Source organism: Meles meles, chromosome 4, assembly GCF_922984935.1.
Source record: "Meles meles chromosome 4, mMelMel3.1 paternal haplotype, whole genome shotgun sequence".
In the NCBI taxonomy this organism is placed as follows: Eukaryota; Metazoa; Chordata; class Mammalia; order Carnivora; family Mustelidae; genus Meles; species Meles meles.
The window spans coordinates 38,068,077-38,091,292 of NC_060069.1; the positions used below are offsets into that span (position 1 = coordinate 38,068,077).

At 37.6% G+C, this 23,216-nt stretch overlaps 1 protein-coding gene across 7 annotated transcripts in view; it reads left to right on the forward strand.

Moving 5' to 3' along the window:
- The window catches only part of TCAIM (T cell activation inhibitor, mitochondrial), a 58,422-nt gene that overhangs the window by 15,801 nt on the left and 19,405 nt on the right, over nucleotides 1-23,216 (forward strand). For 6 of the 7 annotated variants that reach the window (XM_046002158.1, XM_046002160.1, XM_046002159.1 and 3 more), the window contains exons 3-6: nucleotides 4,494-4,566; nucleotides 9,295-9,430; nucleotides 14,275-14,428; nucleotides 20,012-20,264. In XM_046002158.1, the coding sequence (XP_045858114.1) occupies nucleotides 4,538-4,566; nucleotides 9,295-9,430; nucleotides 14,275-14,428; nucleotides 20,012-20,264 (572 nt within the window). In that variant the 5' untranslated portion in view covers nucleotides 4,494-4,537. The remainder of the gene's footprint in view (nucleotides 1-4,493; nucleotides 4,567-9,294; nucleotides 9,431-14,274; nucleotides 14,429-20,011; nucleotides 20,265-23,216) is intronic. The other variant, XM_046002157.1, reaches the window with a different exon arrangement.

The window sequence follows — 23,216 nt, forward strand, 5'->3', positions numbered from 1 at the left end:
TGGATTTTGATGCTTGTTCCCTTTGCCATATTAGGGAAATTCTCTCCAATGATTCTCTCCAATAGACCTTCTGCTCCCCTCTCTGTTTCTTCTTCTTCTGGAATCCCAATTATTCTAATGTTGTTTCGTCTTATGGTGTCACTTATCTCTCGAATTCTCCCCTCATGGTCCAGTAGCTGTTTGTCCCTCTTTTGCTCGGCTTCTTTATTCTCTGTCATTTGGTCTTCTATATCACTAATTCTTTCTTCTGCCTCATTGATCCTAGCAGTGAGAGCCTCCATTTTTGATTGCACCTCATTAATAGCTTTTTTGATTTCAACTTGGTTAGATTTTAGTTCTTTAATTTCTCCAGAAAGGGCTTTAATATCTCCAGAGAGGGTTTCTCTAATATCTTCCATGCCTTTTTCGAGCCCGGCTAGAATGTTCAGAATCGTCATTCTGAACTCTTGATCTGACATATTACCAATGTCTGTGTTGATTAGGTCCCTAGCCTTCGGTACTGTCTCTTGTTCTTTTGTTTGTGGTGATTTTTTCCGCCTTGTCATTTTGTCCAGATAAGAGGATATGAAGGAGCAAATAAACTACTAAAAGCGTGGCAATGACCCCAGAAAAATGCGCTGTAACCAAATCAGAAGAGACCCCTAATTGTGGGGGGGAGAAAGGGGATAAAAACAGGTTCTGAAAAAAAAAAAAAGAAAAAAATTTAAAAAATAAAACAAATGAAAAAATATAAAAAAGAAAGAAAAAATATATATATTTAGATAAACTAGTCAAAAAACGTTAAAAAAGAAAAGGGTAAATTTTTTAAAAAATTTAGCAGAAGAAGAAAAAAGAAAAAAGAAAAAAAATTGAAAAAAGAAAAAAAAAAATTGAAGTAGCCACAAGACTAAAGAATCATGGGGAGAAAGCCATGAGTTCCGTGCTTTGCTTTCTCCTCCTCTGGAATTGCTCTGCTTTCTTAGGAATTGAACCTACTTTCCTTGATAGATGAACTTCGTCCTGGCTGGATATTTTGTTGATCTTCTGGGGGAGGGGCCTGTTATAGTGATTCTCAAGTGTCTTTGCCCGAGGCGGGATTGCACCGCCCTTACTGGCGGCCGGACTAAGTAATCAGCTCGGGTTCGCTTTTGGGAGCTTCTGTTCCCTGAACGCTTTCCGTAGAGTTCCGGAGGACGGGAATGAAAATGGCGGCCTCCCAGTCTCCGGCCCGGAGGAGCCGAGAGCCTGGTGCCCCCCTCCTCAGTGCGCCCCCAAAGGACAGCACCCAATCACTCCCGTATCCCCAGCCTCTAGCCGCGCTCCGAGCTCACCCAGCCCGCGACCAGTTCAAGGTAACCCAGAGCTGAGAGTTCAGTCCTCGGCTCTGTCTCTGCAGCCGGCTTCTCCGTTCTAATACCTGCGAGCTCTCCAACACTCTGACACCCCCGATCCTTCTGTGACCCTGCAGGACCTGGGGCCACGCTGACCCCGCGTGGGCTTCACCCTGGTTTAGCCTCTGGAGCAATGTCCCTCAGTGGAACAGACTCTTAAAAGTCCTGATTTTGTGCTCCGTTCCTCCGCCGCTTGCCGGGAGCCGGCCCCTCCCCCCGCGGTCTATCTTCCCGTCGTTTTAGATTCACTTCTCTGCCAGTCCTACCTTTCAGAAAGTGGTTGATTTTCTGTTTCTAGAGTTGCTGTTCTTCTTCTCTTCAATCTCCCGTTGGATTTGTAGGTGTTTGCAATGTTTAGATAAGCTATCGAGCTGATCCCCTGCTACCTGATGTAGTCTCAGGCTGCTACTTCTCCGCCATCTTGACTCGCGTCCTGCCCATTTTTTAATCCGATTGTTTATTTGTTTGCTATTGAGTTGAGTTCTTTATATATTTTGAATATTGGTCCCTTATTGGATACATCATGATTTGCAATTATTTTCTCCCATTCAGTAGGTTGCCTTTTCATTTTATTGATGGTTTCCTTTGCTGTGCAAAAGCTTTTTAGTTTGATGTAGGCCTAATTGTTTATTTTTGCTTTAGTTACTTTTGCTTTTGGTATCAGATTTCAAAAAAAAACGTTGCCAAGACCTATTTTAAAGAGCTGGCCACCTTTGTTTTCTTCTAGGAGTTTTATGCTTTTAGGTCTTATGTTGAAGTCTTTAATCCATTTGGAGTTAATTTTGTGTCCAGTTTACTTCTTTTGTATATGGCTGTCCAATTTTCCCAGCATTATTTCTTTTTTTAAAAAATTTTTTTAAATTTTTGTTTTCGAGACAGAGAGAGTGTGAGTGAGCGGGAAGGAGGGGCAGAGGAGAGGGAGAGAGACTCTTTATTTATTTATTTATTTGACAGAGAGAGAGATCACAAGTAGGCAGAGAGGCAGGCAGAGAGAGAGAGGAGGAAGCAGGCTTCCCCCCGAGCGGAGAGCCTGATGCGGGACTTGATTTCAGGACCCTGAGATCATGATCTGAGCCAAAGGCAGAGGCTTTAACCCACTGAGCCACCCAGGTGCCCCTTCCCAGCATTATTTCTTGAAGAGACTCTCTTTTCCCCATGGTATATTCTTGACTCCTTTGTCGTAAATTAATTAACCATAACATGCATAGATTTATTTTGGGGCTCTATATTCTGTTCCATTAATCCAATGTCTCTTTTTATGTCAGTATCATACTGTTTTAATTACTGTAGCTTTTGAAGATTCTTCCATGTCTTTTCATGGCTTGATGGCTCTTTTGTTTTTAGCGCTAAATAATAATCCATTGTTTAGATATACCACAGTTTATCTATTCATCTACTGAAGAACATCTTGGTTGCTCCCAAGTTTTGGCAATTTGAATAAAGCTTTTATAAGCATCTGTGTGGGGTGCCTATGTGGCTCAATTGGTCAAGCATCTGCCTTCAGTTTAGGTCATGATCCTGGGGTCCTGGGGTCGAGTCCTGCATCGGGCTCCCTGCTCAGGGGGGAATCTGCTTCTTCCTCTGCCTGCCACTCCCCCTGCTTGTGGCACACCACCCCCTACCAAACAAATAAATAAAATTTTTTTAAAAAATATTTAAAAAACTAAGCATCTATGTGCAGCTTTCCATATAAGGATAGTTTTCAGTTCCTTTGGGTAAATACCAAGGAGTGTGATTGCTGGATCATATGGCAAAAGCATGTTTAGTTTTGTAAGAAATTGCCCTACTGTCCTGGCATTCCCACCAGCAGGGAGTAAGAGTCCCTGTTGTTCCACATTCTCATCAGCATTTGGGGTTGTCAGTGTTCTGGATTTTGGCCATTCTAATAGACATGTAGTAGTGTTTCATTGTTTTAATTTGCAGTTCGCTAATGATATATCATGCTGAACATCTTTTCATATGATTATTTGTCATCTGTATATCTTATTTTATAAGGTAATCTGTTCAGGTCTTTGGTTCTTTTTTTTTTTTTTTCTTCAAAAACCTTATTTAGTATAAAGACAAAACACCAAAATAGGTATAAATAATATAAAATTGGTTCAGTTGGGTAAAATTTTTAGTTAAAATATCTTGATATATTTAAAATAACAAAGGACACATTTAATTTGGCCCTTTCTTGAATCAGGTTGTTAATTTTCTTGTTGAATTAAAAAAAAATTTTTGTGTGTATTTTTGATAACAGCCCTTCTTCAGTTATGTGTATCTTTTGCAAAGATTTCCTCTCAGTGTGTGGTTTGTCTCTCATTATCTTTTGCAGAGCACAAGATTTTAATTTTAATGAAGTTCACTTTATCATTTCCTTTTTTTCACAGATCATGCCTTTGGTGTTGAATCTAAAAAGTCATCAATATACCCAAAGTCATCTAGGTTTTTTTAAGTGTTATCTTCTAGAAGTTTTACAGTGTTGTGATTTACATTTAAGTCTGTGATCGATTTTGAGTTAATTTGTGTGAAGGTTGTAAAGTCTATGACTACATTAATTTATTTGCATGTCAATGTCCAGTTGTTCTAGTACCATTCGTTGAAAAGACTATCTTTGCTCTAAAGATCAATTGACTGTACTTATGTGGATCTATTTCTGGGTTGTCTGTTTGTTCCTTGATCTGTTTGTCTGTTCTTTTACCAGTACCTCAGTGTTGATTGCTATAGCTTTCTAGTAAGTCTTGAAGTCAGGTAGTCATTCTTCCAACTTTGTTCTTCTTCAGTATTGAGTTGGCTGTTCTTAGTCTTTTACCTGAGTTAGACAGTATCCATAAAATAATTATCTGGAGTTTTTATTGGGATTGCACAGAATCTATAGAACGAATCTATTGTCCTATAGATTAAATTGGAAAGTACTTCTGCCAATATTGAGTCTTCCTATCCATGGAGATGGGATATCTCTCTATTTAATTCTTCTTTGATTTCATTCTTCATTTTTGTAGTTTTGCTCATTTAGATTTTGTGCATATTTTGTTAGAATTATAGGTAAGCATTTCATTTTGGGGGAGTTGCTAATATAAATGGAAATGTTTTAATTCAAATTCCACTTGTTCATCACTTGTATCTGCTTAACTTTTTAAGTGATTAATGGATGCCTGGGAATTGATGTACATATATATTTGGAAATGTTTTGCCACCTGAGACCTGTGAGAAGGTAAGCTTTGTGGTCCATTGTGTAATTAGTATGGGGAGGGATTCTGTTATGTATTTGACTAATTTTAATTTATTATTATTTTTCAAATTCTAAAATTATATTATGGTAGTGGAGGGCAAGAACAAAAAGAGAAAATGAAAATTCATGTGACCATCCAGGTCCACCAAGAGTTCGTTCAGGGCAGCAGGTGAATAGAATACCATCTTCCAGAATAGTTCAGTGTGAAAACATTAAGAGGAAAAAAGATAAAGTTTGTCCTTAGCACAGTTATAATCAAGTCTATTGCCATCATGTGGAAAACCACTTTACATTTAAATTTATAGTACGGTCATTTGACTACTGTATTTGCTATTTATGATATATAATCTAAATCCTACTTTAAGAAAGGATTTAAGGAGTTCAGCTATAAAATTTGATTGGCATTTTATAATAGGCATATATAGGATAATTGCAGGAGCCCTATAGAGAAAAAGATTATTGTGTTAAAAAGCAGAATTGATTAAACAGTTACTCAGACGTCAAATTTAGTTCTGGCTTCTTGGTAGCCAAGCCAAAACAGGGAAAAGTCGAGTGCATTTGGCTCAAAATATATAACTAAATACAACATTACATAAAAATGATGTGTGAAGTTTTAGCCTTCTAAAATATATTTGGCAATAATTATTACTTTTAAATAACTATCCTGTTCAAGTAATTAGTCACTGACAAAAGGGAGTTATTTTGGGGAAACAGAGTTTTTCCACCAACTTGTTTATGACAAGGATTCTCAAAGAAAGGGAGACTTTCTCTGATTGAATTTATGACACAGTTCTTAGGGCATGGAGGGAAGAGGGTAAGAGGCAGGGAAACAAAGAATCTGAGATAGAGTGCACCCTGAAAAACTGTTCTGCAGATGTATAGACCTTCTTCATGTTGTGATATCTTAATACTGTTCAACCACAGAAAACCAGGCTAACGTATTGTTATTTTCATTCTCTAATATGAGGAGAGCTCATAGGAGCCTGGAGGAACACTTGCCTCCTGACTCTGTGTCATTGACAAGCAGTGAATAGTAGTGGTTGCGTAATAGAACCATGCTTCCAGCTTGTTTTATTCTAGCCTTCAGAAAACTGTATTTTAATTGTAATGCATGAAATACCGGTTTCATAACAACAGTTACCCTTGGCACACACAGTATCCAGTGATATTTTCTGTTGCATGTCTTCTCTTTTTTTAATGTTGGTCATGGCCCCATAAGCTTATTATACAGCACTGTGGATCATGAAAACTAATTGCAGTGAAAATTCTTAGATGTTAATTAGAAATCAAGTCATATGCTTTAAGTATGAAATAGATACCAGTAGTGACCTTCTATTACTTCAGTCTGTAAATTCCCTATCTCCTAAAGTGTTAATGGCTCTCCTTTTGATTTAACTCAAGGCAATTTTGCTCTAATCAGTAGGATAACTTCCCTTTTTTTTGGAAGAATCAATGTGAGTTAACAAATTTCTTCTTTACGTAGTCTGTGTTCTAAAAAACTAGATGTAAATTGTGCATGTATTTTTAAATGTACTTGAGATACTTATATTTAAATCCTCTAGTGTAAAACTCAGCAAGGTATAGTCCATGGTCAGATGGCCCCACTGCCTGTTTATTTAAATACAGTTTTGTTTGGCCACAGCCACACTCATTCATGTGCTTTATTGTGGCTGCTTTCCCACTACAGTAGCAAAGTAGAATAGTTGTAACAGGCCGTGGGGCCCAAAAAGCCTAAAATGTTGACTATATGACCCTTTTTTAGAAAAAGTTTGCTGATCCCTTTTCTAGTGATTCGTCTTTCAAAAATTTAATCCTTTCCTAATGTCTTATAAATCCAGATTTCTTTGTGCTAAATTTACTCAATTTCAAGCAACACAATATTGTTTTTGATATAATTTTCCTTGATTCTGTTAAGTTTCCTTTCATTAAATACCTACTAGACATTCATTTAACCTACATTAACAATAATACTGTGCCATACCCTCTGCTGTGCAGCTGTAAGTTACCCTCTGAGTTCTCCTGTCTCTGTGGTTCAGTGGATTTGCCTCAAAGCCCCACTTTACCGGCTGTCACTACCCAAGCAGAGCAGGAACACAAAGTCAGGTTCATTCTAGCAAGACATGGGACTCTGCCAGTGAGTGCCTTTGGTCCAACTCCTCATTAGACTGGCTGACCCTTCTTGGAACTTGTGCTGCAGTCCAAGACTTCCTACCCATTCCTCCTGCCTCTCCTCTGTCCCTGTCAGACCTACATTGTGGTCTGAAAGATCTCCCCATCTTCTCATTTTCCTAATTCTCTCACACATCTTAGTGTGTCTTGACCTCTGCTTTTCAGCGGTTGCCAACCAACATAGCCACCCTCAGCAAGTATATGTAATATGGTTACTGCCTTCAAGGGCCCATGGTAGCTGAGGTGTGTGGATCGGTAGAGGAAGAGAGAAACAGATGGAAACATCATTTATACTTTATGGTATTGTTGCAAATATTGTGGGTAATCAGTTTCTGTTCTTTGAGTTTAGAAGAGGGAAAGACTATAGTGAGGATACAAAAGGGAAGATTGTGGGGGAAGTGGGCACTTTGTCTCCTGGTGTGTAGTACTTACACAGTAATTTTTCAGTGAGTGGGAACAGTTTGGGTAGGTGGCACGGGGGCATGTTTAGGGCTGAGAAATCATGCAGAAATGAGGGAGGAATGAGAAGGATTACTTTGGCCCAAAGTCTTCTAAGAGTGGTAGGAAATCACTGTAGAAAGACAGATTGGAAATGATTATAGAGGATTGGAAATACCAGACTAAGAAGTGGATTTTATTTGCAGGAGTTTAAACACCAGCAAAGGTGTTATAGTAGGGAATACTGTGGTAGTGGGATTTTAGGAAAATTACCTGTATAGAAAATGGGAGGGGCACCTGGGTGGCTCAGTGGGTTAAAGCCTCTGCCTTCGGCTCAGGTCATGATCCCAGGGTCCTGGGATTGAGCCCCGCATCGGGCTCTCTGCTCCTCAGGGAGCCTGCTTCCTCCTCTCTCTCTGCCTGCCTCTCTGCCTAGTTGTGATTTCTCTCTGTCAAATAAATAAAATAAAATAAAATAAAGAAAATGGGAAAAGATACTAGGGGGTAGATGAATTGTGCAGTTCAACTTTTTGGTGTTAATGGGCGGCAGAGAAATGGAAAGAAGGAATGGTTTCCGGGGACATTGTAAAGTGAGAAGAAACAACCGATTTCCAGAGCACCCAAAATTGGGCAGGGGTACTGGCTGTGGATCTGGACTCTGGCAACACAGAGAAAAGGGGTACCACAGTGACAGAAATAAGGAAGATAATCTTGGGTTGAACTGCTTCCTTGCTTTCTGTACCCAGGCTGAGATTAGAAGGAAAACAGTGACCTCTACTCCTTTTTTTAGACATGTAAAATTTGAGAGTCTGGCAGGATAACTTAAGTGTCTGTGAGACATTTGGGAATGAGGAATGAAGCTCAAATGGGGAGCCAGTAGAGCTGTCACTGCGTGCTTACATGGCCTGATACTGAGGCCTTCAGTACCTGGCTTACTGCTGACTTTATTGTTTAGACTCCTGTTGTCGCTCTTCATGCACAACCTTGTATATTGACTTTGTAAAAGGTTTGAATATGTGTCAAAAAAAAAAAAAATCTGAAAATATGGTGGGTCTCCAGATTGCCAAAAAATCTCCGTAAATGATTCTGTAATCTCTATCATTTTAAAAATATAATAGCCTTCCATTCACTCAATAATGTATGAGACACACTTCTACTCCTTATTGTATGAGGTCATATATGAGACAAAAGGATGCCTCATATTTAGACTTCTTTATAGACTGTTATAGAATGGAAACCGTAAAATTATAATGTTCAAAAATAGAGGTCACAGAAGTGCTTCCCAAAAATTGCAAATAATTTCATCTGGATTTAAAACTGTACTTTAAAAAATACTCCTAGGTATGTTTTGCCAAAATTTAAGAATGAGAGTGTCGAGTTATCCAACTAGGATAATTTTAGCATGACCACTATGAGGAGGTAAACTAAGGGGCATCTTGTATCTCTTTTTAAGCATTGTATTCAAAATATTTTTCACTAGAAAGAAAAGATTACACTATGGATATTGAGGGTTTTTTATCTGAAGAAAAAAATGATAGAGGAAATTGTTACCATCTGCAGTAAAGCCACTTAACATTTCAAAGTAGTCTTTGAGGGGAAATTTTATTATTATTATTAATATTATTTTCTCATATTGCATCAGAGGAATTTATAACCACTGTTTTTAGAAACCATAAGGCACTCTGCTTGTTAAAACTCTAATATATTTATTTATTTTTAAATTCTTTTTAATTAAAGTATAATCGACATACAGTGCCCTATTAGTTTCAGGTATACATCATAATGATTCAATATTTTTATACATTATTAACTGATATCCATGATAAGTTTAGTTACCATCTGTCACCATACAAAGTTTTTACAATATTATGGACTGTATTCCCTATGCTATACATATATCCCCACAACTTACTTATTTCATGATTGGACATTGCTTGTTAAAACTTTTATAGATTTTAGAAAACCACAGTTTTTATTTCTATCTTGTTTCTATGGTATTTTCCATATGTAATAATTTTAATGTCATTGTCACTTTATACGTTGGGGATCTGTGTGTGTGTGTGTGTCAGTGCCTTGCTGAATAAATCCACATCTTTTTAAAAGGTTATGTCTAGAGAAAATACTTCCACACTGGTTTCTTTCCTCAAGAACTTTATCAGGAGCTGAAGCCGTCAATGCCTTGAGGCCATTCTACTTTGCAGTACATCCAGATTTCTTTGGACAGCACCCCAGAGAAAGGGTAAACATTTATTTATTTATTTAACCTTTAGTCCCCATTTCAAACCTGAAGTTTTGCTAATTTTTGACACAATATAATACACAGTTGTACAAATTTGGATTGTTCTGTTATAGTAATAAAGTCAGTGTTTTGACTTGCTTTGAAAATATATTGAAAATTGAAAATCTGATTATTGATGTTTTATGAAATCTGAGGGAATGGAAAAATCCATACATTGGGCTCTGCTTCCAGTTCCTGGCACAGAGCTCCTGATACTCTTGTAACTTCCTAAGTGAGAAGAGCACTAGAAGCATCTCTTGTTCTGCTCTTTGGTCTTTGGCCCCATCCCTGACACCTGACTCCTACAGCCCTTGTAAATCCCTATATGATAGGAGCACCAGGAACACCTTTTGTTCCAGTGCTGTGACCCTGGGTGGCTCGTACATGGGAGCTGGTCACCAGAAGGACCAAGGCATGATTAGAAGCTTGGAATTTTCAGTCCCAACCCTCAACCTCCAGAGAGGAGAAAAGGGCTAGAAACAGACGTAATAATTGATCATGCCTACATGAGGAATCCTCCATAAAATTACAGTGGTATGGGGTTCAGACAGCTTCCAGGTGGGCAAACATATCTACCCTGGAGGGTAGTGCTCCCAAACTCCATGAGGACAAAAGCTCCTGCACTTGAGACCCTGTGTCTCTCTTCAGCTGACTGTTTATCTGTGTCCTTTATTATATCATGTAGTATGGTAAACATGAGTTTTTCACTGAGTTCTGTGAGCTGCTCTAGTGAATTAATAGAACCTAAGGAGGGGGTTGCTGCAAATTGCTGATTGGTCAAAAACACAAGTGATAACGGGTGTGACGACATCTGAAGTGTGTATATGGGGGTGTGGTGGCGGAGGGAGAGGACAGTCTTGGGAAACTGAGCCCTTAACCTGTGGGATCTGATGCTGTCTCTGGATATATAATGTCAGAATTGAGTTAAATTGTAGGACTTCCTGCTGGTGTCAAAGAGAATTGCTTATTGTGGGGAAAAACCTCCACTCATTTGGTGACCAGACATGTCGGAAGTCAAGTATTTTGTGTGAATATACAGAAGGCACACAGGAGATAGACTAGGTTTTTTCCCTATATATGAAGGCTGTCACTTTTTATGAGGGCAATAAAGCTATCTTGGAGAGTCTTTAAAGTATTAGTAATGTCTTCTGAACCAGTGTTTGGAGTAAAATTGAGTGTTTGAAAGAAAATTTCAGGCTTCTGTCACTATGGTCAGTCTGTTATTTAAGGATGGTTACAAGGAAAGTTTTTCAGTGCCCTAAGTAGTTTTCCCTTCTGTTGCATGCTGCTGGTTCTCTTCCCTACAGCCTCACTTATTGTGTGCTCAAGGAATGCAGATGGAGATGAGAAGTAACTTATAATAAACTTAGTGAAGATGGTCAATATTATTTCATTTGTTCTCTTTATTTTCTTTAACATTAATACCTGGTTTAATGTTAAAAGGAATTTAGAACTTTTAAAAATTTAGAACATTTTTATATAGTTTTTTTCTACTTGCAGTGGAAAAAAAATTTAATTAGTAAAATGAATCAATAGAAAAATATCCATTACTTTGAGGATGTTAATTATTTAAAGTTTTTAAACCCAACATATGTGGAAAAATTATGCCTAGTCGTAGGTGAATGTTTTCCCTCCTCTACCAATGTATCTTTGTTTTTTATTAAAACTACTGTGTACTCCAAAAGGTGAACTCAGCAGGCATGTGTTACTTAAACTCTACATTCCAAAGAAATGCCTGGCTTTGGTATTAGCCCTTGACTGCCTCCTAGGAGAGAAGCTCTGAGCCCTTAGAATATCCTGCCTGATGGGAATCTTTTGTATGTGTGAGCTATCAGGCCATGCCAGATATTTTATGCTAAAAATGTGATTTTTGGTGAATGCCTGTTTTCATATGTTGGGGTCCCTCTGGGTGTGCTGGAGACTATTTGAACAGCTAAGGTCAGTCACATGGCCACTACATGCCTGCTTGATTGAGCCCAGTAAAATGCTGGACACCAGGGCTTGAATGAGTTTCCTCAGTTGGCAACACTTTTCATACATTGTCACACATTGTTCCTAGGGAATTAAGTGCTAGCTCTGCAAATACACTGGGAGGGAACAACTGGAACCTTGAACCTGGCCTCTCCTGGACTCTATCCTACATGCCTTTTCCCTTTGCTGATTTTAATCTGTATCCTTTTGCTGTAATAAACCATAACTGTGAGTGTAACAGTTTTTCTGATTTCTGTAAATCCCTCTATCAAATTGAACCTGAGAGTGGTCATGGAGAGCTTCAACACAATATGCCTAAAATGTAATTATTCTAGTAAATTAATATAGCTGACCCTTGAATAGTGCAGGGGTTGGGACACTAACCCACTGCACGTTTGAAAATCAGCATATAACCTTTGACTTCTCCCAGAACTTAAATACTAATAGCCTACTATTGACCAGAAGTCTTACGAATAATATAGTTAACACATACTCTGCATGATATGTGTATTGTATTCTATGTTCTTACAGTAAAATAAGGTAGAGAATATAAAATGTTATTAAGAAATCATAATGAATCAAAAAAAAAATCCGTGTATGAATGGTCCCATGAAGTTCAAACCCATGTTGTTGAAGAGTCAGCTATATTTTCATTTACTCTTTTGACTTGTATTTGAGTGCCTACTCTGTGCCACGCCTTGGTTTCTGGGTTTTTACTGGGGGGTCAGTCACGTAGATGTGGTTTGTCCTTTTCTTTCTTGTTTAAGTGTCACATTCATGAGGCTTTCCCAGATTGCCCTATGTGAAACTGTCACCCTGCCTTCCTTCCCAGAACTCTCTGTCCCCCATATCCTGTGATACTGTTTTTATTTCCCTTCCATATTAGACATACTGTCACCAAAATGCAAGCTCTGGGATGGCAGTTCACCCTTCTTGGCCCCTCATGTGCATTCATTCCAGTCTTCTCTGCATTTGTATGGAACACCCTTGTCTCTTTTCTAGAAAATAGACTGAAAGCGCTATCTAAGCAGCAACGGAATAGGGTCTCAAAGTGAAGCACAGCTACTCTTAATCCTCTTCATTTTAACTCAGTTTTTTTTTTCTTTTTTTTTATAAACATATAATGTATTTTTATCCCCAGGGGTACAGGTCTGTGAATTGCCAGATTTACACACTTCACAGCACTCACCATAGCACATACCCTCCCCAATGTCCATAACCCCCCTCCCCCTCTCCCAACCCCACCTCCCCCCAGCAACCCCCAGTTTGTTTTCTGAGATTAAGAGTCACATGGTTTGTCTCTCTCCCAATCCCATCTTGTTTCATTTATTCGTTTCCTATCCCCCTAAACCCCCATGTTGCATCTCCACGTCCTCATATCAGGGAGATCATTAACTCAGTTTTAAAATACAGAAAACATTTCTAGGTTTCAAAAATCAAAACTAAATACAAAGTTTACTCAGAAGTCTCACTCCTATCCCCATTTCTTTTACCCCATTCGTATAACTTCTGGAGATAACCATTTTCATTGGTTTCTGGGTTGTTCTGCATATTTCTTTTTGGCAAACATAGAAACTTGTAGCAAAACAGAATTACAAAGATTTAGTCTTAACGCTAGCAGGAAAGGTACCTCAGCAGCCCACTGAACTATGGTAGCTAAGAACAGCATATTACAATCAGTTAAACAGACAAAAATAAACTCATTGTTCCTAATTTCAGATCATATAGTGTATCTGAGAAGAAACCTACAGTGTTAGGAAACATGGTTACTATTTATGCGATTCTGTAGAGCTATTCCTTCACGAAAGGATGTTTCTTCTTTTCACTTAACAACCTTGGAAATAACTCCAAGTCAATTCCTAGATATCTATACCACATTCTTTTTTCTCTTTTCTTTTTGGTTGTATAGTATTCCATTGAGTGAATGTACCATAATTCAACCAGTCTCAGGATGGTCATTTTAAGAGCTCTTTATAGAGAGAAATGACTTGCAGATATTTTCTGTCAGTAGCTTATTTGTTGGTAAGCTGCTTATTGTGTGTGTGTATGTGTGGTTTTTTGTGTGCTTTTTTTTTTTAGTTTTTAGTTTTTTTATGTGAGTGGACTTATCAATCACGTATTGTCAATCATGTATTAGAGATATTTAATAATAGTTAGGCTTTTTCCACATCAAAGTTATAAAAGAGTTCAACATGTTTTCTTCTAATACTTAGTTACTTTTTTTCACATCTTGGCCATAAAGAGTTTGTTCTGTTACATGTCTTAAGAATGTGGATCTAGGGGCGCCTGGGTGGCTCAGTGGGTTAAAGCTTCTGTCTTTGGCTCAGGTCATGGTCTCAGGGTCCTGGGATAGAGCCCCGCATCGGGCTCTCTGCTCCGCGGGGAGCCTGCTTCCTCCTCTCTCTCTGCCTGCCTCTCTGCCTACTTGTGATCTCTGTCTGTCAAATAAATAAATTAAAAAAAAATGTGGATCTAACTTTATTCTTCATTAAAGAGCTATGAAATCCCAACATTTTTTTTTTAAGATTTATTTATTTATTTGACAGACATCACAGGTAGGCAGAGAGGCAGGCAGAGAGGGAAAGAGGAGGAAGCAGGCTCCCTGCTGAGCAGAGAGCCCAATATGGGGCTTGATTCCAGGACCCTGAGATCATGACCTGAGCCGAAAGCAGAGGCTTTAACCCACTGAGCCACCCAGGTGCCCCTGAAATCCCAACATTTTTAATACTAAATTATTTAGTACCCTCAATAACGTGTTTAAAGGTCAGGATATAAATTCTGTTATTTTCTTGTTCTGTTTTGTGTGTAAATGCTCCTTGGTGTTTTTTTTCCAGGAAGTCAATGAAAATTCTCTTAAGAGATTAAGTGTCTACTTAGAAAACCTCCAGAAACCAGGCTTCAGATCTTTGAAACCAACTCAGCTTACATTTTATGTAAGAGAAACAGAGCAGAATTCCTCTGAAGGCCAGGAACTCTTTAGCACTTCCGGTATGTTTTCTTATTTCTAGTGTTTCCCTTGTAAGCTATGTGATGAATATGTTTATTAATTCTGCCATTGCCAGAATATCTTTGGATTGAAGCCTTGGTCATAAATATGTGTGTGTGTGTGTGTGTGTGTGTGTGTGTGTGTGTATTTGACTTGATTGTTTTCTCAGAATTAGATTCTATTCCTTGCTACCTGTGTTTGAAAAAGCCATTTTTTTGAGTTTAAACTTTTTTGTCTGTAAAACTGAATGTTCCTTTTTGTTTACCTCCTGTGTTCATATTTTAAGTGTTAACCATGTATATAACAATTTACATTTTTTAAAAAGTACAGCCTATATTCCCTTATTTAGCCATCAAAGTACCCCATGAAGTAGATAGTATTTGCCCAAGTAAATTATGTGCAGGGATTTTCCCAAGACTGGAGATGGAATGTGGGTATTGAACCCAGCCAAGCCTTTCAACTCAAGCTGTAGGCTCTTTTTAGTCAGTCTTAATAGATAGCCTTCTTTTTGGCCCTTTGTTACTGCTTTAACCCTGATCCAAAAATATTTAAAATTAAGGGTAGATAGGTAGATACAGGTCTATCATTCCTCTAAATATCTAAATAAAGGGATCATCCTTTTGGTGATCCTTGAGGAAATAACTTTATTTTTAGAATGAACTTTAAAATAATTTAAAGGTTTACCAAGAGCTTTCTCTGAGTTAAGATTAAAACAAGTAAAAGATGCGCTGTAATTTTTTTCTGAAGCAAACTGTTAGACAACTCAAAATCTGATAGGTTTTTGGAACCTAGAATCTATTTCTAGCTCTGCCAGTGACTAGCTGTGAGAGCTTAACTTCTTCTTTATTGTTCTTCATTGTTAAAATAAGAAAGTTGAAGTACTATGTTTAAGTACCGAAGCATGGAAGAGGTTAAGTACTGTCTTAAGTACTGAAGCACTCACAGTGAAGACCCCTGCCTTACACTTCCGGCTCACAGGGCTCTTGGGTGCTTACATGGAGTAAGGAAGAACTTGATCTAAAAAGTACTAAAATAGGATCTTTATGTTGAAAACAACTTCCCACCCATTCTCTCTAGGAATGAGCATTTGATAATACATTTTCTCTGTTTTCTTACTCTCTCATGTTTGTATGTGGGAGTTCAGGAATCAGAAATTCATTTCCTTGACTGTTCTCCATCTACCTCTGATTTGGGAGTTTTATTAAAAATAGACACTATTCTCATTATCCAAGACAAGAAGTCAACTCATAGCCCTGTTTTGAAGGAATTGCTTTACTGAAGAATGCTTAAATGATAGTAGTAATAATAAGTAATTACATTTTTTGCTCTAAATGACATAATTCTATTTGAAATTGTAAACAATAACAAATACGCTGTGTAAGACCAAATATTCATAAATACTCTTTAATAAATACACAGTCAAGATTAGGCCATGAATTGAAAAATACCAAAAATACTTAGGTATAGTGGTCTACTTAGATCTCATGATTTCTCTCTCTATAACAGATGAAATGTATGAGAGCAAATTATATCCTTTACAGTTTTTTAAACAAGAATGTTATCACCAGTCTATTTTTATTTGTCTGTATTTGGGAGAGTCAGGCTCATTTCTAGTAGCTACAGTTGCCACTTTCATGATCACCGTCTACTGGGTTTGTCTTGAATATTGACTACATGTGGAGTTAAAAAATAAACCAGGTCTATTTGTTAGGGAAGGAGCAAACAGAGGGAAACTCAGAAACTTAAGAGGTTTCACACAGCAAATTAAGGACAGAGCTGGTACTAGAACAAATGTCTCCTTAATCCTAGTCTAATGTGATTTATATGCTACATTATCTGTTCTTCTTTAAAAATATTGTTAGTAATCATTTTTACCTTTGCCTGTATGACAGAGATGGCACTCTGACAAGTATTTAATGTCTTTAACCTCTTGATCTGATTATAAAATTAAGATCATTCCTAATTAAATGGCAATAAGGTAAAATGGTTACTACTGATTTTCATTACTAAAATTAAAGCTTAAATCACGTCTTCATTTTTTTTTTTTTTTTTATTTATTTGACAGAGAGAAATCACAAGTAGGCAGAGAGGCAGGCAGAGAGAGAGGAGGAAGTAGGCTCCCCGCGGAGCAGAGAGCCCGATGCGGGGCTCGATCCCAGGACCCTGGGATCATGACCCGAGCCAAAGGCAGAGGCTTTAACCCACTGAGCCACCTAGGCGCCCCATCACTTCTTCATTTTTGATGGCCTATGAGGAAATAAACTTCCTTCAAACAAGTAGAAGATTCACTGGGAGCTTTCTGTGAGTTAATACTAAAACAAGTAACTGTAGGCAGCAGGGACTGAATAAAGACAAAAATCCTTTCATTAATGGTAAACTTTGAGCCATTCATTAAACAAAAATGGATTACAGAAAAAAATGAATTCTAAGTGGAAGATAATACAGCATATATGACAAAAAGATAATGTACAAAGAGCTCTTAGAAACCAGAAGGAAAACACAAAGTAGCTCCATTACAAAAATGGGCAAAGACAATGGCTAGATAGTTCAGGAAACAATATATACAAATAGCCAAAAAACGCCAAAATCCAAACTAAACTAATGATGTACTGTTTTCCAATAAAGCATATGTGCATTCCTTAGCCCTTACATTCAGTTAAATAATTAATGGGATTGATAAGGTAGAAACAGATTTATCCTTGACTGAGCTCTTCCTACCCTCAAACACAGGAATTAGGACTTTACTTTCTTCTCTCACCAGCCAGAACAACTCCCCTACTAGTATTTCTCACTTTACCATAAAATGATTCAGGGAATTCAGCTAAAAAAACTTTCTTAGTTTGCATGTTCTAGATTCCTTAACTCTGTGTGGCAAGCAGAATGTGTATCTCTTGAGAATGATTGAAATTGTGACATCGGTCATCAGTGCTAAAGATAAGAAAATGCATTTCAGGGCGCCTGGGTGGCTCAGTGGGTTAAAGCCTCTGCCTTCGGCTCAGGTCGTGATCCCAGGTTCTCTGCTCAGCGGGGAGCCTGCCTCCCCCTCTCTTGCTGCCTGCCTCTCTGCCTACTTGTGATCTCTGTCTGTCAAATAAATAAATAAAATCTTGGGGTGCCTGGGTGGCTCAGTTGGTTAAGCCACTGCCTTCGGCTAAGGTCATGATCCCAGGGTCCTGGGATCGAGTCCCACATCGGGCTCTCTGCTCAGCAGGGAGCCTGCTTCTCCCCCTCCCCTCTCTGCCTGCCTCTGCCTACTTCTGATCTGTCTGTCAAATAAATAAATAAAATCTTTAAAAAAAAATAAATAAATAAATAAATAAATAAAATCTTAAAAAAGAAAATACATTTCAGCCTTATATAAAAAGTGAAAAGTAGGGGCGCCTGGGTGGCTCAGTGGGTTAAAGCCTCTGCCTTCAGCTCAGGTCATGATCTCAGGGTCCTGGGATCGAGCCCCGCATCGGGCGCTCTGCTCAGAAGAGAGCCTGTTTCCTCCTCTCTCTCTGCCTGCCTCTCTGCCTACTTGTGATCTCTCTCTGTCAAATAAACAAATAAAATATTAAAAAAAAAAAAGTGAAAAATAAAAGCTTTTATGTCCCATCAGTTTCAGAAATGTCAAAGAAATTATGCTTCGTTTCCTTCATTGTATGGACTGATATATATAACTGCTAATAAAAAAATGGATTGATCCATACATTGATCCATACATACAGACATGGAAGAGTCACCAAGTTTAAGTAACAAAAGCAAGTTCAAAGTAATATGTCTAGAATGATACTGTTTACATATTAAAAGGAAACAGTTCAAACTGTAGGTGTGTGTTTGTGTAAATGAATAGCATATATTGTATGTAATGAACATACAAAGGCACACAGAAAAGGTCTAGAGCAGTCCAACTGTCCAAGAGAACTTTCTGTGATGATATAAATGTTCTGCATTCACACTAATATAGCGGGCACAAGTGCCATGTGACTGTTGAGCACTTGAAATGTTGGCATGACCAGAAACTGAATTTTTTTTTTCCATTTTATTTATTTTTTCAGCGTAACAGTATTCATTCATTTTGCACAACACCCAGTGCTCCATGCAAAACGTGCCCTCCCCATTACCCACCACCTGTTCCCCCAACCTCCCACCCCTGACCCTTCAAAACCCTCAGGTTGTTTTTCAGAGTCCATAGTCTCTTATGGTTCGCCTCCCCTTCCAAATTTTTTTTTTTTTAATAAACATATAATGTATTTTTATCCCCAGGGGTACAGATCTGTGAATCGCCAGGTTTACACACTTCACAGCACTTACGATAGCACTTACCCTCCCCAATGTCCATAGCCCCCTCCCCCTCTCCCAATCCCACCTCCCCCCAGCAAGATGGGATTGGGAGGGAGACAAACCATAAATGACTCTTAATCTCACAAAACAAACTGGGGGTGGCTGGGCAGAAACTGAATTTTAATTTTGTTTAATTTGCATTAGTTTAATTCTAAACTGCCACATAGGGCTAGTAGCTCCCATATGAAATAGTGCAGGTATGTTATAGATGTGACTAATAAATCTAATATATATATTTAAATATATAAATTTCTAAATATAAATCTAATAAAGATGTGAGGTTTTATCCTTTTTAAAAGGAGACTTTTATTTTTATTATATGTATCCTTAATTTCACAGTACTTATATAATAATGTTAAAATTTTCAAAACCAATTAAAAGTACTTTTTAAAAATGAAAAAGAATCAGCATGCTGTTATGGAGAAAATACTGGGCTTGGAGTCAACTCAGATTTAAGCCCTTGCTCTGCATTCTTCCTGTTTCTTCACATTTGCAGAGAGATGATAATCACACGGTTGGTGGGGTGTTGAGAAGTTACGTAAATTCAGCTAGAATCATGCCTACCCCCAGTAATGAAGAGAAAAAAAGGAGAAAACAGATTTCCCGTTGAGGTTGTAACAAGTGAAGATTACTAATCTTAGCCCACTGACTACCCATAATCAAACCTAGATTGTAAAGTGTTAACTTCTAAACAATTAGGGAATTTCACATCCCTTCCAAAAAATGTTGAGTTATTAAGTAGTTGTGTGGACAAGTGTGAAGATACTCTCCTGTAATCACAGAGAAAATTCGAGATGGGTTTGTGTCACCCCTGAGACTAGTCTCTTTGGCTGCTCCCATCTGAACCACTGTCACAGTACACCCTCCCCATCCCCTCCTCTCCCCCTTTGTCTTAGTGCCAGGAACTGTCTTTCATGGACCCTTGCTCATAAGAGAGCTTTTCCATCTCTTAGACTGTCGAGACCAAATTTATGGGCAGCACTGAAAATATTTTAAATCCCCTCTATGGGCTGGAGGTCTCTAGCGCCAAACTAGTCAGAGAACTGACGGAGCAATTCATGAAGGTAAGGATACTGCAGTGTAGTTTTGGACAAGGGAAGTAGTTCTCTGTTTACAGATTATTTGCCAGTAGGATAGTTTTTAATCAGTAATCAAATGTTTTTAAAAGATGATTATTTTATTTTTATTGTTTGGAAAGGTGTTTTTAAATAAGTGAATAATCATCTGTATTAATTGTTTGGGGGAATTATATTCTCTAGGATTTCGAGCAGTCAAATTTACTTTGCACACCAGAGATCTGCTAAGCACAGTATTATATATTCTCAACTCCTGCAGTTTATCTGTTGAACATATCCAAAGCTTGAATACTAATGTGCATTCCCAGCCTCTCAAGGAGGCTAAAAGGATGTCTGACAGGCCCATCAAGTGGGACAAATCTTACTACTACTTTACTGGATTTAAAGACCCTCATGAAGACCTCGAACAAGTCTCAAGAATGGAAACAACCCTAACGTATGTAAAAGTTCTTATTTTACTAAACTTATTTGTAGTTCATATTTAGAATGAAAGTCTGATCTTCCAAGAAAAGTAATTTCTATCAATATAGTTAATCCAGTAACCATTATGAAAAAGATTTCATTTTTCTTAAGTTGCCCGAGTACTTCCAACTATATTTAATTTGTAGTCTTTTGATACCAAACATGCATACAGGGGATTGTTTTGTCTTAAGTTTTAAAAATTCTGCTCTGCAGGTTACCCCTGGTAAGTAGAGAAAAGATATACACCTAAGACTATAAAAAAAAGTTTTTTTCATGTGTTAAACATTTCCAGTTTCTTCAGATAGCTCAGCAGTAATGTCCTTTAGTGTAATAATCCATACATGATAGAAGTGCTTGGAGACAACATTTGAAAATATCATCTGGATGGTTAGAAAGTATAAGCTATCAGCTATAAAATAAATTAGTCCTAGTGATATAATAATGTATAGTGTGGGGACTGTGGTTAATAATACTGTATTATGTATTTGGAAGTTGCTGAGAGAAAAGATCTTCTCAGTTTTCATCCCAAGAAAAAAATGTGTTACCATGTGTGGTGATGGCTGTTAACTAGACTTACGACGGTGATCATTTTGTAATATATACCAATATTAAATCATTATGTTTTATACATGGAACTAATGTTATATGTCAATTATATCTAAATTTAAAAATATCATCTGGAACATATTGAGAAAGAATAATTTTTAATTATAAAAACCATGTATGAAATATTTCCCTTTTACTTGTCCTGTTTGTCAAGTCACCATTAATGTTTTTTTGAGTAAGTCCTTTTTGGACTCCATCAACACCACCCATATTCTGTTCCTATAGTTGTACCTAAAGAGTTCATGGCTTACCAGAGGATTCTCATTTATTACATCATAAATTATCTTTAATTATCTACTGGCAGAACATTTACTTTGTGGACTACCTATACTAACTCAGGAATCCCTGCCCTTGTTATCTAGCTAGATTCCAAATAAAGCTGGAGAGACAAGAAAGTAGTAGTCTAGTACAGAAAGGGAGACAAATAACCTGGCTGAAGGCATGTGCGTACATGTCTGTGTGATGGTCTGTCTCTGTGTATGTATGTAACTAGGGGGGCAAATCACCTCCCTAAATATGTGGATTTTAATTGTTCAATTTTTAATTGTTCCAATTCTCTTTATAAACAAAACCAGAATGAAAATGTGACTTTGGGAATGATAATGACAGATCAGAAGTAATGAAGATAGAAATTGATGTATAGGGGCACCTGGGTGGCTCAGTGGGTTAAAGCCTCTGCCTTCGGCTCAGGTCATGATCTCAGGGTCCTGGGATTGAGCCCCGCATCGGGCTTTCTGCTCAGCAGGGTGTCTGCTTCCCCTTCTCTCTCTCTTGGCCTGCCTCTCTGCCTACTTGTGATCTCAGTCTGTCAAATAAATAAAATCTTAAAAAAAAAAAAAGAAATTGATTTTATTGATTTATTAAAAAAAGAATAGTCATGGTAAGGTAGAAATTGATGATTTTAAAAAATGGTTTAGAAAAACAGAAGAGATGATTGAAGGTAATTACATGCAGAGGCTACAGTGGAAGTTAAGTAGGTTGCTATGAGTATGAGCAGCTCCAAACCCTTTCGAGCCAGTCTTGACCTTCTCCCAGACACAGATACTGCCCACTTTGAAGGTACTCTACTGAGGACTTACTCAACAGTTGGTTTTAGGTGAGTTTTTCCCAGTAAGGATTCCAGGAGCTTTTATCATAAAAGTCAGAATGGTATCTGTATCAATTTCTTGTTTCAATTATTAATTTTTTAAATTTGTAATTATTTTAAAATAATTATAAAATCATTAAATCATTGGAGAGCTTTCAACTCATGAATTGAGTGATGCTGCCTTGTAAGATTTAGGGTACCCGTGACAGCCAAAACTTATTAGCCACCATGGTCATTTTGGCCATATGCTGTTCAAGTTAGTCACAAAGAGCATAAAAATGATAATTCTTCAAATTTACATCAAACTGATCTTCACTTGATTTATAAATTGTATTCACCTGCTCAAAAGTTATTCTTGAAAGCATTTGTTAACTTTCCTCTATTATTTGTAATAATTTCTTCTAATATTTCAAGATACAATTTTTTTAAAAGATTTTATTTATTTATTTGACAGACAGAGATCACAAGTAGGCAGAGAGGCAGGCAGAGAGGGGGAAGCAGGCTCCCTGCTGAGCAGAGATCACAAGTAGGCAGAGAGGCAGGGGGAAAGGGGAAGCAGGCTCTCTGCTGAGCAGAGAGCTCGATGCGGGGCTCCATCCCAGGACCCCGAGATCATGACCCAGCCGAAGGCGAGGCTTAACCCGCTGAGCCACCCAGGCGTCCCCAAGATACAGTGTTTTAAATAGATAATATAATAGCAGTGTTTTTAGTGTAAACTGAAGTCGTCCCTTACTGTTGTGAAATAAAACCTAGAAATTGGGAAAATAAATCAGTCAGGATTTTTTTTTTAAATAGAATTATTACCACATTATAAAGCTCCGTTCAATCTGTTTTCATATTACACCTGGTAATTACATTTTTTTAAAAGTGGTAGTTACATTTCAATCCATGTTTAGGACATGCTATGTAATTCTGAATTTCTTGGCAAGTTGTACTTTATCTTACTTTGAAATCACTTTACTGTATAACCATATAAAATGGATAAAATGAAAATTTTAATACCTCAAGAGTTTTTTTTCTATACTGTAATAGAAGTTTGCCAGTCTCAAAAAAATTGGGAAATTCCACTCCATAGACATGTTGTAGGTTTTAATATGTCCACATTTTGGGTATATTCTCTAATTTCTGAATAATATTATAACAAAATGAATTTTAATTTGTGCTTAGAAGGAGCCAGTGGGATCCATTTCTGTCTAAACAAATAATCCCATATGAAATACCTTTTCCAAAGAA